Genomic DNA, 14,954 nt, shown 5'->3' with positions numbered 1-14,954 from the left:
TCGTCCGCCAGCCAGGAGCTGCCAGAGCCACCCGCCAGTCAGGAGCTGCCATTGCCAGCAGCTGGTAAGCTGCCATTACCGTCAATACTACTCGCCAACGTGCAATCATTGGACAATAAACTAGACGAGGTACGATCACGAATATCCTACCAACGAGACATCAAAAACTGTAATATCCTATGTTCCACGGAATCGTGGCTGAATGACAACATGGACATTCAGCTAGCGGGATACACGCTGCACAGGCAAGATAGAACAGCACACTCTGGTAAGATGAGGGGGAGGGGCGGGGTCTGTGTATATTTGTAAACAACAGCTGGTGCACGAAATCTAAGGAAGCTTGCCTGAAGTAGTGTATATTGTGATAAGTTGCAGGCCACACTACTTGCCTAGAGAGTTCTCAGCTATACTTTTCGTTGCTGTTTATTTACCACCACAGACCGATGCTGGCACTAAGACTGCACTCAGTCAGCTGTATAAGGAAATAAGCAAACAGGAAAACACTCACCCAGAGGCAGGGAAACTTAAATCAGTTCTACCAAATTTCCATCAACATGTTAAATGTGCAACCAGAGGGAAAATAATTCTAGATCACCTGTGCTCCACACACAGAGACGCGTACAAAGCCCTCCCTCGCCCTCCATTTGGTAAATCCGACCACAACTCTATCCTCCTGATTCCTGCTTACAAGCAAAAATTAAAGCAGGAAGCACCAGTGACTCGGTCTATAACAAAGTGGTCAGATGAAGCAGATGCTAAACTACAGGACTGTTTTGCTATCACAGACTGGAACATGTTCCGGGATTCCCATGTTCCGGGAAGCCATGGATTACAGGCAACATTCGAACTGAGCTAAAGGGTAGAGCGGCCGCTTTCAACCTGCCTAAATGACTACAGACCCGTAGCACTCATGTCCGTAGCCATGAAGTGCTTTGAAAGGTTGGTAATGGCTCACATCAACACCATTATCCCAGAAACCCTAGGCCCACTCCAATTTGCATACCGCCCAAATAGATCCACAGATGATGCAATCTCTATTGCACTCCACACTGTCCTTTCCCACCTGGACAAAAGGAACACGTATGTGAGAATGCTATTCATTGACTACAGCTCAGCGTTCAACGCCATAGTACCCTCAAAACTCATCACTAAGCTAAGGATCCTGGGACTAAACACCTCCCCTTGCAACTGGATCCTGGACTTCCTGACGGGCCGCGCCCAGGTGGTGATGGTAGGTAGGAACACATCTGCCACGCAGATCCTCAACACTAGAGCTCCCCAGGGGTGCGTGCTCAGTCCCCTCCTGTACTCCCTGTTCACACACGACTGCATGGCCAGGCATCTTCCAACACTATCATTAAGTTTGCAGACAACACAACAGTGGTAGACCTGATCACCGACAACAACGAGACAGCCTATAGGGAGGAAGTCAGACCTGGCCTTCAACGTAACCAAGACAAAGGATATTATTGTGGACTACAGGAAAAGGAGGACCGAGCACGCCCCCATTCTCTTCGATGGGGCTGTAGTGGAGCAGGTTGAGAGCTTCAAGTTCCTTGGTGTCCACATCAACAACAAACTAGAATGGTCCAAACACACCAAGACAGTCGTGAAGAGGGCACGACAAAGCCTATTCCTCCTCAGGAAACTAAAAAGATTTGGCATGGGTCCTGAGATCCTCAAAAGGTTCTACACCTGCAACATCGAGAGCATCCTGACTGGTTGCATCACTGCCTGGTACGGCAATTGCTCGGCCTCTGACCGCAAGGCACTACAGAGGGTAATGCGTACGGCCCAGTACATCACTGGGGCTAAGCTGCCTGCCATCCAGGACCTCTACACCAGGCCCTAAAAATTGTCAAGGACCCCAGCCACCCCAGTCATAGACTGTTCTCTCTACTACCGCATGGCAAGCGGTACCGGAGTGCCAAGTCCAGGACAAAAAGGCTTCTCAACAGTTTTTACCCCCAAGCCATAAGACTCCTGAACAGGTAATCAAATGGCTACCCGGACTATTTGCATTGTGTGCCCCCCCAACCCCTCTTTTTACGCTCCTGCTACTCTGTTAATCATATATGCATAGTCACTTTAACTATACATTCATGTACATACCACCACAATTGGGCCGACCAACAAGTGCTCCCGCACATTGGCTAACCGGGCTATCTGCATTGTGGACCGCTAACCCCTCTTTTACACTGCTGCTACTCTCTGTTCATCATATATGCATAGTCACTTTAACCATATCTACATGTACATACTACCTCAATCAGCCTGACTAACCGGTGTCTGTATGTAGCCTCGCTACTTTTATAGCCTCGCTACTGTATATAGCCTGTCTTTTGACTGTTGTTTTATTTCTTTACCTACCTATTGTTCACCTAATACCTTTTTTGCACTATTGGTTAGAGCCTGTAAGTAAGCCTTTCACTGTAAGGTCTACACCTGTTTTTTTCAGAGCACGTGACAATAAACTTTGATTTGATTTGATTTGTAATGATGCCGAATGTAATGCTTACAGATTGTAATGGATGAAGAATGTAATGGATACAGAATGTAATTGATACAAACGTATTAGTACAGAATTTAGTGTTGCAGAATGTAATGGATACAGAATATATTGTATACAGTATGTAATAGATACAGATTGTATTGGATACATAATGTAATGGTGCAGAATGTAATGACATAGAGTACACTCGTACAGAATGTACTGGTGGGGAATGTACTGGTGCAGAAAGTAATGCAAACAGAATGTAATGGATACAGAATGTAATTTTGCACAATTGAATGTATACATATTGTAATGGATACTATTGTAATGTCGCAGATTATAATGGTGGAGAATGTAATGGATACAAACTGTAATGTCATAGAATATAATGGTGCAGAATGTAATTGTGCAGAATGTAATGGAAACAGAATGTATTGGTGCAGAATGTAATTGTGCAGAATGTAATGGATACAGCATGTAATTGATACAGAGTGTAATGGTGCAGAATGTAATGGATACAGAATGTAATTGTGCAGAATGTAATGGATACAGCATGTAATTGATACAGAGTGTAATTGTGCAGAATGTAATGGATACAGCATGTAATTGATACAGAGTGTAATGGTGCAGAATGTAATGGATACAGAATGTAATTGTGCAGAATGTAATGGATACAGCATGTAATTGATACAGAGTGTAATTGTGCAGAATGTAATGGATACAGCATGTAATTGATACAGAGTGTAATTGTGCAGAATGTAATGGATACAGAATGTATTGGTGCAGAATGTAATTGTGCAGAATGTAATGGATACAGAAAGTAATTTTGCAGAATGTAGTGGATACGGAGTGTAATAATGCAGAATGTACTGGTGCATAATGTAATGGATTAAGAATGTAAGGGTGCAGACTGTAATGGTGCAGAATGTAATGGATACAGAATGTCATGGTTCAGAATGTACTGGTGCAGAATGTAATGGATACAGAATGTAATGGTGCAGAATATACTGGTTCAGAATTTAATTGATACACATTGTAATGAATACAGAATGTAATGGATACAAAATGTAATGTCGCAGAATATAATGGTGCAGAATGTAATGGATAAAGAATTTAATTATGCAGAATGTAATTGATACAGAGTGTAATGGTGCAGAATGTAATGGATAAAGAATTGGATTATGCAGAATGTAATGGATACAGAATGTAATGGTGCAGAATGTAATGGATAAAGAAAGTAATTTTGCAGAATGTAATGGATAAAGAATTGAATTATGCAGAATGTAATGGATACAGAATGTAATGGTGCAGAATGTAATGGATAAAGAAAGTAATTTTGCAGAATGTAGTGGATACGGAGTGTAATAATGCAGAATGTACTGGTGCATAATGTAATGGATTAAGAATATAAGGGTGCAGACTGTAATGGTGAGAATGTAATGGATACAGAATGTCATGGTTCAGAATGTACTGGTGCAGAATGTACTGGTGCAGACTGTAATGGATACAGCATGTAATAGATACAGAGTGAAATGGTGCAGACTGTAATGGTGCAGAATGTACTGGATACAGAATGTCATGGTTCAGAATGTACTGGTGCAGAATGTACTGGTGCAGAATGTAATGGATACAGAATGTAATAGATACAGAGTGAAATGGTGCAGAATGTAATGTTGCAGAATGTAATGGATACAGAATGTAATGGTGCAGAATATACTGTTTCAGAATTGTATGTTGCAGAATGTAATGGGTACAGCATGTAATGGTGCCAAAAGTAATGGGTAGAGCATGTAATAGTGCCAAAAGTAATGGGTACAGAATGTAATGATAAATAATGTTATGGATACTGAATCTAATGGATACAGAATCTAATGGTGCAGAATGTAATGGATACAGTATGTAATGGTTCAGAATGTAATGTAAACAGATCGTACGTAATGTTTTAGAATGTAATGATGAAGAATGTAATGTTTACAGATTGTAATGGATACAGAATGTACTGGTGCAGAATGTACTGGTGCAGAAAGTAATGCATACAGAATGTAATTGGTACAGCATATAATGGTGCATAATTTAATGTGCAGAATGTAATGGATACAAACTTGTAATGTATACAGATAGATGGTTGAGAATGTAATGGATACAGAATATAATTGATGCAAAATGTAATAGTGCAGAGTTTAATATTGCAGAATGTAATGGTGCAGATTGTAATGGATACAAACTGCAATGTCGCAGAATATAATGGTGCAGTAGGTAATGGTGCAGAATGTATTGGTGCAGAATGTAATGGATTTTTACTGTAATTAATTCATAATGTAATGGCGCAGAATGTAATGGATACACACTGTAATGGATTCAGAATGTAATGGTGCCAAATGTACTGGATACAGAATATAATGACCCATAATGTTATGGATACTGAATTTAATGGATACAGAATGTAATGCTGCAGAATGTAATGGATACAGTCTGGAATGGTTCAGAAAGTAATGTATACAGATCGTAATGGTTTAGAAAGTAATGATGGAGAATGTAACACTTACAGATTGTAATGGATACAGAATGTAATGGATACAGAGTGTAATTGACAAAAAATGTAATAGTGCAGAATTTAATGTTGCAGAATGTCACGATCGTCGTATGGAGTAGACCAAAGCGCAGAGTGGTGTGAATGCATATTTTAATGATTAAACGGAAAACACGAAGTACACTGAACAAACTATACAAAATAATAAGACGAACGTGACTGCTAACATGCAACATGACATAGACAATAACACACAAAATACCCAAAGAAGATGGCTGCCTAATGTGGTTCCCAATCAGAGACAACGATAAACAGCTGCCTCTAATTGTGAACCAGTCTAGGCAACCATAGACATACATAAACACCTAGATGGTAAACAACAGTACCCCCCCAGTACCCCCCCACAAAGGTGTGGACTCCGGCAGCAAAAACCTAATCTAAAGGGGAGGGTCCGGGTGGGCCTCTTTCACGGCAGCGGCTCGGGTGCGGGACGTGGACCCCACTCTACCTCAGTCTTGGCCCACTTAGGTGGCACCTCAGGAGCGGGGACCCTGGCAGCGGGCCTCGGACTGAAGATCATCGTAGAGAGCGCCACTGGACGGAAAGGCGCCTCTGGACTGAGGAGCGACTCTGGCAGCTCCGGACAGGAAGGAGACTCTGGCTCCGGACAGGAGGGCGACTCCGGCATCGCCGGCGTGACAGGCGGCCCTGGCAGCCCCTGGCTGGCTGACGACTCTGGCAGCTCCTGGACGGCTGACGGCTCTGGCGGCTCCTGGCCGGCTGACGGCTCTGGGGGCTCCTGGCCGGCTGGCGGCTCTGGCGGCTCCTGGCCGGCTGGTGGCTCTGGCGGCTCCTGGCCGGCTGACGGCTCTGGCGGCTCCTGGCCGGCTGACGGCTCTGGTGGCTCCTGGCCGGCTGACGGCTCTGGCGGCTCCTGGCCGGCTGACGGCTCTGGCAGGTCCTGGCCGACTGACGGCTCTGGCAGCTCAGGACAGACTGGCGGCTCTGGCGGCTCAGGACAGACTGGCGGCTCTGGCGGCTCAGGACAGACTGGCGGCTCTGGCGGCTCAGGACAGACTGGCGGCTCTGGCGGCTCAGGACAGAGGGGAGACTCTGCTGGCTCAGGACAGACGGGAGACTCTGGCGGCTCAGGACAGACGGGAGACTCTGGCGGCTCAGGACAGACGGGAGACTCTGGCGGCTCAGGACAGACGGGAGCACCTGTAGGGATGAGACGGAGTGTGTGACCCCCCCCCCCCCTGTGTGACCCCCCCCAATACATTTTTGGGGCTGCCTCTCGGGCGTCCAGCCACGCCGCCGTGCTGCCTCCTCATACCGGCGCCTCTCTGCTTTCGCTGCCTCCAGCTCTGCTTTGGGGCGGCGATATTCCCCTGGCTGTGCCCAGGGTCCTCCGTCCAGAATCTCCTCCCAAGTCCATGAGTCCTGCGTTCTTTGCCGCTGCTGCTGCTGGCCGTTACCACGCTGCTTGGTCCATTGTTGGTGGGTTATTCTGTCACGATCGTCGTATGGAGTAGACCAAAGCGCAGAGTGGTGTGAATGCATATTTTAATGATTAAACGGAAAACAAGAAGTACACTGAACAAACTATACAAAATAAAAAGACGACCATGACTGCTAACGAAACACTGTGCTAACGTGCAACATGACATAGACAATAACCCACGAAATACCCAAAGAAGATGGCTGGCTAAATATTGTTCCCAATCAGAGACAACGATAAACAGCTGCCTCTAATTGAGATTCAATCTAGGCAACCATAGACATACATAAACACCTAGATGGTAAACAACCCCATAAACCTATAAAACCCCTAGACAGTAAAAAAGCACATACATCACCCATGTCACACCCTGACCTAACCAAAATATATAAAGAAAACAAAGAATACTCAGGTCAGGGCATGACACAGAATGTAATGGTGCATAATGTAATGGATACAGAATATATTGGATACAGAATGTATTTGATTCTTATTGTAGTGGATTCATAAAGTAATGGTACCATATGTAATAGATACAGAATGTAATGGTGCAGAATGTAATGGATACAGTATGTAATGGTACAGAATGTAATGGATACACATCGTAATGGTTTAGAATGTAATGATGCAGAATGTAATGCTTACAGATTATAATGGATACAGAATGTAATAGACATAGAATGTATTGACACAAAATGTAATATTGCAGAGTTTAATGTTGCAGAATGTAATGGATACAGAATGTATTGGAATCAGAATGTAATGGATACAGAATGTATTGGATACATAATGTAATGGTGCGGAATGTAATGGTACAGAGTACACTCATACAGAATGTACTGGGGCAGAATGTACTGGTGCAGAAAGTAATGCATACAGAATTTAATGGATACAGAATGTAATGGTGCACAATTTAATGGATACAGATTGCAATGGATACAGAATGTAATGGATGCAAAATGTAATGTCGCCGAATATAATGGTGCAGAATGTAATGTTGCAGAATGTAATGGATACAGAATGTCATGGTGCAGAATATACTGGTTTAGAATTTTCTGTTGCAGAATGTAATCGATTCAGAATTTTCAGTCGCACCTTGTAATGGATTCCGAATGTAATGGTGCCGAATGTAATTGACACAGAAGGTAATGATGCAGATTGTAATGGATACAGAATGTAATGTATGCAGAATGTAATGGTGCCAAATTGGATGGTGCAGGATGTAATGTTGCAGAATGTAATGGATACAGAATGTAACGTTGCAGAATGTAATGGATACAGAATGTACAAAGAATCTTTTTGAAATCCTAACAAAAGTACAATTTTTTATCGTTATGTGTTTGACATACTCTAGTTATTAGAATCATTTTCCAGCCCTAGCTGCAAGTCAGTGAGCACCTCACTAAGCACAACGGATTATAAAACTGTTGATGAGGAGAATGAGGGTGCTCAGTGCTGATCTCCTGCACGGCCAAGTAATAGTGTGCCTGCCCAGGGAACATGGCTGCTACAATGCTAATCAAGGCTAATCATCCAGCTATGCATAATAATTGTGAGTGCCAGAGAATGGATGGAATCCCTTCCAATTAGTGTTTTGGGAAGGATGGACCCTGATGTAGCAGAACAGGACAGGACAGGGTTGCGTCCCAAATGGCACCCTATTACCTATATATAACTCCTCACCATAGACAGGCAGAGGCCATCAGCTCTCTGTCACATCGAGGTGTCATGTTTGGCACGCTTTGGTGCCATCATGGCAGAATATTCACGTTGACAAAAACAATAATGAGGGCTTTGTCTCTTTGGCCTGGTTTCTGAACTGAGTCATGTAGATTGGGGTTTAATGAGTTGTGGTCCTGTGACGTGCTATTGTAGACGTGCTGAGAGGAGAGCTGAGAGCTGTCAATGTGTTTGTTTTCCTCTGGTTATGGTAAGAAACCTCCAGTGACAAAAACAAATAATGTTCTTCAGTAGAAACATTATTTGAAAAAGCTTGAGTGTCAAGTTTTTCCCTGACTTTATCTAGATATTATCTCTAAAACCAGCTCCCTCACTCCTTCTCTCCCTCACTCCTTCTCTCCCTCACTCCTTCTCTCCCTCACTCACACGCAAACACATACTCTCTCACACACAAACACATACTCTCTCACACACATACACACACAAACACATACTCTCTCACACACTTACACACACGAACACACGAGTGCACTTGTCTAGCATGTGCAATCCCTCACACAGTCAGTGATCCTCTGGTTTGGCCCTGGCCCGAGACTCCTGGTTCCCCTGGCAGTAGATACAGGCTATTTAAATGCTCCATTGGAGAGAGAGTAAAGTTTATGCAAGGTCACTGGGGATGTGATAATTATAATCACAGGTTTTTGGCTCTGCAATGACAGTCATTTGTTATTTTCACTTGAGTAATTCCTGCGGCCCGAGGATGTTGACAAGCGTGCACTGATTTAGTGGCCTCCAGCCCCCTCCTCCCTAAGCCCTCCCCATGGAGACGCCAGCCAGCTAGCCAGTCAGCCAAGCGGCCAGTCAGCCAGTCAGTCAACCAACAAGCCAGCCAGTCAGGCAGCCAGCCAGGCAGTCTGCGTCCCCCCTGCTAGAGGCTGACACTCCCTCAGAGACCAGAGGCACACCAGCGCCCGGCCCCATCAGTCTGGGAATAGGGGCTAGACATAAACAGAGGCAGGAGCAGAAACAGAAAGGGAAAGTAGTGGGGTCAAAGAGGGATTTGGGTGAGGGACTCCTTTAAACCCAATGTAGTCGGTTCGATTTCTGCAATAGGTTTCCGATCTTTGTCTGTTCAGTTTTCTCCATTGGAGAAGGTTGAGTAACACTAGTAACACCATAGTTTTTTTGTTGGCCGCACAGTCTAGAAACAGGATGCCAGACCTTTTAAAGTGGAGATAGGCTTGTGACTTTATCAGTGAGAGCATACGGAGAGAATGTACTTCTCCTTAAGGTCTTAAGTCTTCTCCTACCGCTACTTCCACTATTGAGGTCTTAAGTCTTCTCCTACCGCTACTACAGCTATTGAGGTCTTAAGTCTTCTCCTACCGCTACTACAGCTATTGAGGTCTTAAGTCTTCTCCTACCGCTACTACAGCTATAGAGGTCTTAAGTCTTCTCCTACCGCTACTTCCACTATTGAGGTCTTAAGTCTTCTCCTACCGCTACTACAGCTATTGAGGTCTTAAGTCTTCTCCTACCGCTACTACAGCTATTGAGGTCTTAAGTCTTCTCCTACCGCTACTTCCACTATTGAGGTCTTAAGTCTTCTCCTACCGCTACTACAGCTATAGAGGTCTTAAGTCTTCTCCTACCGCTACTTCCACTATTGAGGTCTTAAGTCTTCTCCTACCGCTACTTCCACTATTGAGGTCTTAAGTCTTCTCCTACCGCTACTACAGCTATTGAGGTCTTAAGTCTTCTCCTACCGCTACTACAGCTATTGAGGTCTTAAGTCTTCTCCTACCGCTACTACAGCTATTGAGGTCTTAAGTCTTCTCCTACCGCTACTACAACTATAGAGGTCTTAAGTCTTCTCCTACCGCTACTACAGCTATAGAGGTCTTAAGTCTTCTCCTACCGCTACTACAGCTATAGAGGTCTTAAGTCTTCTCCTACCGCTACTACAGCTATAGAGGTCTTAGTCTTCTACTACCGCTACTACAGCTATAGAGGTCTTAGTCTTCTCCTACCGCTACTACAGCTATAGAGGTCTTAGTCTTCTCTTACCGCTACTACAGCTATAGAGGTCTTAAGTCTTCTCCTACCGCTACTACAGCTATAGAGGTCTTAAGTCTTCTCCTACCGCTACTACAGCTATAGAGGTCTTAAGTATTCTCCTACCGCTACTACAGCTATAGAGGTCTTACGTCTTCTCCTACCGCTACTACAGCTATAGAGGTCTTAAGTCTTCTCCTACCGCTACTACAGCTATAGAGGTCTTAAGTCTTCTCCTACCGCTACTACAGCTATAGAGGTCTTAGTCTTCTCCTACCGCTACTACAGCTATAGAGGTCTTAGTCTTCTCCTACCGCTACTACAGCTATAGAGGTCTTAGTCTTCTCCTACCGCTACTACAGCTATAGAGGTCTTAGTCTTCTCCTACCGCTACTTCCACTATTGAGGTCTTAAGTCTTCTCCTACCGCTACTATAGCTATTGAGGTCTTAAGTCTTCTCCTACCGCTACTTCCACTATTGAGGTCTTAAGTCTTCTCCTACCGCTACTACAGCTATAGAGGTCTTAGTCTTCTCCTACCGCTACTACAGCTATAGAGGTCTTAGTCTTCTCCTACCGCTACTACAGCTATAGAGGTCTTAGTCTTCTCCTACCGCTACTAGCTATAGAGGTCTTAGTCTTCTCCTACCGCTACTACAGCTATAGAGGTCTTAGTCTTCTCCTACCGCTACTTCCACTATTGAGGTCTTAAGTCTTCTCCTACCGCTACTACAGCTATTGAGGTCTTAAGTCTTCTCCTACCGCTACTACAGCTATTGAGGTCTTAAGTCTTCTCCTACCGCTACTACAGCTATTGAGGTCTTAAGTCTTCTCCTACCGCTACTTCCACTATTGAGGTCTTAAGTCTTCTCCTACCGCTACTACAGCTATAGAGGTCTTAAGTCTTCTCCTACCGCTACTTCCACTATTGAGGTCTTAAGTCTTCTCCTACCGCTACTTCCACTATTGAGGTCTTAAGTCTTCTCCTACCGCTACTACAGCTATAGAGGTCTTAAGTCTTCTCCTACCGCTACTACAGCTATAGAGGTCTTAGTCTTCTCCTACCTTTACTACAGCTATAGAGGTCTTAAGTCTTCTCCTACCGCTACTACAGCTATAGAGGTCTTAAGTCTTCTCCTACCGCTACTACAGCTATTGAGGTCTTAAGTCTTACAGTGCAAATACCAGCTCTAATGATGGTGCAAGGGAATATTGAATCACTTGTTCAGAAAGAGCCCAGTCAGCGATGACAGGAGAAATGTGTTTATCTGTCAAATCTTTCAATCAACTAATTGCCTTTCGTATATCCACCTTGAGCCAAGACCCAGCTTGCTGCAGGCATACAAGGCAGCCACGTCTCCAAGGTGACAGTTTGCAACTTATTCTCCCTCTAATTGCGGTGCAACTGTAGCTTCTTTCACAGTCAACATGTGAAGGACAACCAATCCTTCGCCGAAGCTTCATTAGGTATTCCACTCCAAAGGCCCTAATCCCAATTGGATTTGTGAGAAATCTGAAGGCAATGCAATTGTGCAATTTGCACTCAAAGTGGTCTGAATTGATCTAAAATAAACCCTCAACTTTAAATGTGCAAAAAAGACTAGCAGATAATTACATCATTTAGGAAATGGATTGCTTTGGCATCAATGCAAAAGCTTTCGGAAACAGAAGATAAATGGCGACAGGGTCTGATTTAGAGGGGAACCATTGACGTTGACGATGACCAAAGAAAGATTATATATTTCAAGCTGCACAAAAAGGTGATGACAAAATCTAAGTGCTTCTGAGGGCAGACAATGGAAGACAGAATTAGGGCCAACAAAAGATGTCATTAAGCCAAACAAGGCTTACTACAAAATCAATATGTCATAATTAAACCAGGAGCTTTGCCTTTAGTGCAGAGAAAGAGAAAAAGGTAGAAATGGACTTATTTGGACTAAAGGATGGCCAGGTTTATTAAGATTTGAAGATAAATGCTTTGGCCACACAAAAGACACTACTCAATATATATTTCTTCCTTTCCTTTGTGGAAGGTTTTCTTTCATGGTCAGAATCTGAGAGTAGTAGCTTGGAGGTATCAGAGGGACTAAACAGCACTACAGGGGGCAGACAGTGGAAACACTGGCCTGTTGGAGAACCCTTACAGGATACGGAGACAAGTGAAAGTTCTGTTGTACAAGTTCAACCAGTTTGTTTTGCTCTTTTGCATTCAAGCAAAATCAACAGACTAGGGCTCTAGGCCTATATAAACCATGTTACACCAAGCAGCACATTTCCAAAATAACTATTCAATGATTCAAAAAGGAAGCTAATCAGGAACATAGATTTTTATCTTAAAGCTGAGATCCACAATATGTAAACCAGTAGCACTGGCTGCTCCAGGCACATTTGTTATTGTTTTTGTTTTGAAGAAATTAGTATCCAGCATCGTGGTAAAAAACAATGTTGTTCATACTCTGTTGTTGTATTGCATGTGCAATGACGTCAGATGGGAAAAAACAGTGTCCATTGTTTCAAGTAATGTCTTCGTTGTTGTACTATCGCTAACGGACTTGGCAGTTTCACCGCTATGGATTCCAGCCCTAAAATTCTTTATTTATTTAGATCTCTTTGGCAGTTTTGAAAGCTTTGAAAATAATTATTCAATTGACATCTATACTCTCTTAGAAGGGTAGCCATTGATCATTTCAGAGTTTTATTTTGCCTTTTAGAAGTGCCTTTTATTCTAGGTTATTAACTGTGATCATGTTATCAACTGTGTTCATGTTATTAACTGTGATCATGTTATTAACTGTGATCATTATTAACTGTGATTGTGTTATTAACTGTGATCATTATTAACTGTGATCGTGTTATTAACTGGATCATGTTATTAACTTTGATCATGTTATTAACTGGGATCATGTTATTAACTGGGATCATGCTATTAGCTGGGATCATGCTATTAACGGGATCGTGTTATTAACGGGGATTGTGTTATTAACTGGGGATCATGTTATTAACTGGGGATCATATTATTAACTGGGATCATGTTTTTAACCGGGATTATGTTATTAACCAGGATCATGTTATTAACTGTGATCATGTTATTAACTGGGATCCTGTTATTAACTGGGAGCCTGTTATTAACTGGGAGCCTGTTATTAACTGGGATCATGTTATTAACTGGGATCATGTTATTAACTGGGATCCTGTTATTAACTGGGAGCCTGTTATTAACTGGGATCATGTTATTAACTGGGATCATGTTATTAACTGGGATCCTGTTATTAACTGGGATCATGTTATTAACTGGGATCATGTTATTAACTGGGAGCCTGCTATTAACTGGGATCATGTTATTAACTGGGATCATGTTATTAACTGGGAACATGGGGCAGTAGAGTACAGTAGATGTGGAAGGTACAGACTGGGATCAGTCCATTTTAGGATTCCTCTTTGTACAGAGAGGTCATCATTTGAGTGAATTAATTTAAACACCGTTCCACTTGAGGCGAGGGGTAGAGATTTAATGCATTTTAGTTGAATGGGAGAGCAGAATACCTACACACAGAGAACCTGACAAATGAACTTTTGTTCTACCTCATCTACATTTTATGAATACGGCGCTACATACGGCGCTACTACAATCTGAAAGTCATTGTTATCCTCTCTAAAATCATCCTCTTTTTGGCTGTTTTATTCATTTGAGGCAGTGGGTGGGAATCTTTTATTCCCCCCCCAAATAACTCTCACTGTAATTTATCAAATGAACATTCTGGACCGATATAGGCTCTCCGTAAGATTCAGAAGTGATTGTTAACATGTTCATCTACTCTAAGTAATTTATTTCGCAATGGCAAGGTTTTCAGCCAGGCCATAGTAAGGTCAAACACAAAACCCCTCAGGCCACCAGCCTGGGTTGTCAGTACACAATGTTTGTGACACACCATATAGGTTTTATCATTCCATTCATTAGCTGTTATCAATTAATAGACCTGTAAATGTGTTCATTTTTGTTGACTTAATTTGGTAAATTTGCTTCTGAAGCACTTCCCCTCAGGCATGTGGGGTGGGGGGTGGGGTGGGGGGGGGGACATAATACAGGAAAAGGGAGAATAGGGAGAGCGCCACCTGCTTAGGAAAAATGAGAGTAGAATTGGTCCGGGCGTTAAGACAATGAATCATTATGCGTTAAGTGCTATTAGCACTAATCCTGTTAGCAGTGTAATTAGAACACATGAGTATTATAGTGGGAATGTAGTATTAACCAAAAGGTTACTGGTTCAAATCCCCGGTGATGTAATGTGTGTTGTACTTGAGTTAGGTACTTAACCTGGATTACCTATCCAGCTGTTGGTGGACTACACCAAATATATGTACTTGAGTTAGGTACTTACCCTGGATTACCTATCCAGCTGTTAGTGGACTACACCAAATATAAGTACTTGAGTTAGATATTTACCCTGGATTACCTATCCAGCTGTTAGTGGACTACACCAAATATATGCGTACATGACTGCTGCAGCCCTTTCATTCTGGGAATTATAGATAATCCCAGATGTATTTTAAATGAATGAGCACGGATTCCTACTGGTAACTGATTTGCTATTGCCTTCCTGGGTTGGCAAAATTTAATTTAGCAAGTCAAAGAACAGAAAAGTGAAAACCAAGTAACAATATCCCACAAAAATGAGGATTCCAAGCGCCCTTACA

General features: G+C 43.0%; 1 protein-coding gene across 1 annotated transcript in view; it reads right to left on the bottom strand.

The window, feature by feature from the left end:
* Positions 1-5,490: 5,490 nt before the first annotated feature.
* Positions 5,491-14,954, bottom strand: part of LOC149971556 (uncharacterized) — an 18,859-nt gene continuing 9,395 nt past the window's right edge. Inside the window, exon 2 of the mRNA XM_090219272.1 lies at positions 5,491-6,225. Within this exon, the coding sequence (XP_090075398.1) occupies positions 5,491-6,225 (735 nt within the window). The remainder of the gene's footprint in view (positions 6,226-14,954) is intronic.

The sequence above is a fragment of the Oncorhynchus mykiss genome, chromosome 25, assembly GCF_057628025.1.
Source record: "Oncorhynchus mykiss isolate SJ-2025 chromosome 25, ASM5762802v1, whole genome shotgun sequence".
Classification (NCBI taxonomy): Eukaryota; Metazoa; Chordata; class Actinopteri; order Salmoniformes; family Salmonidae; genus Oncorhynchus; species Oncorhynchus mykiss.
The sequence above is the reverse complement of the archived record's forward strand: the minus strand, read 5'-3'. Positions and strand labels throughout refer to the sequence as shown.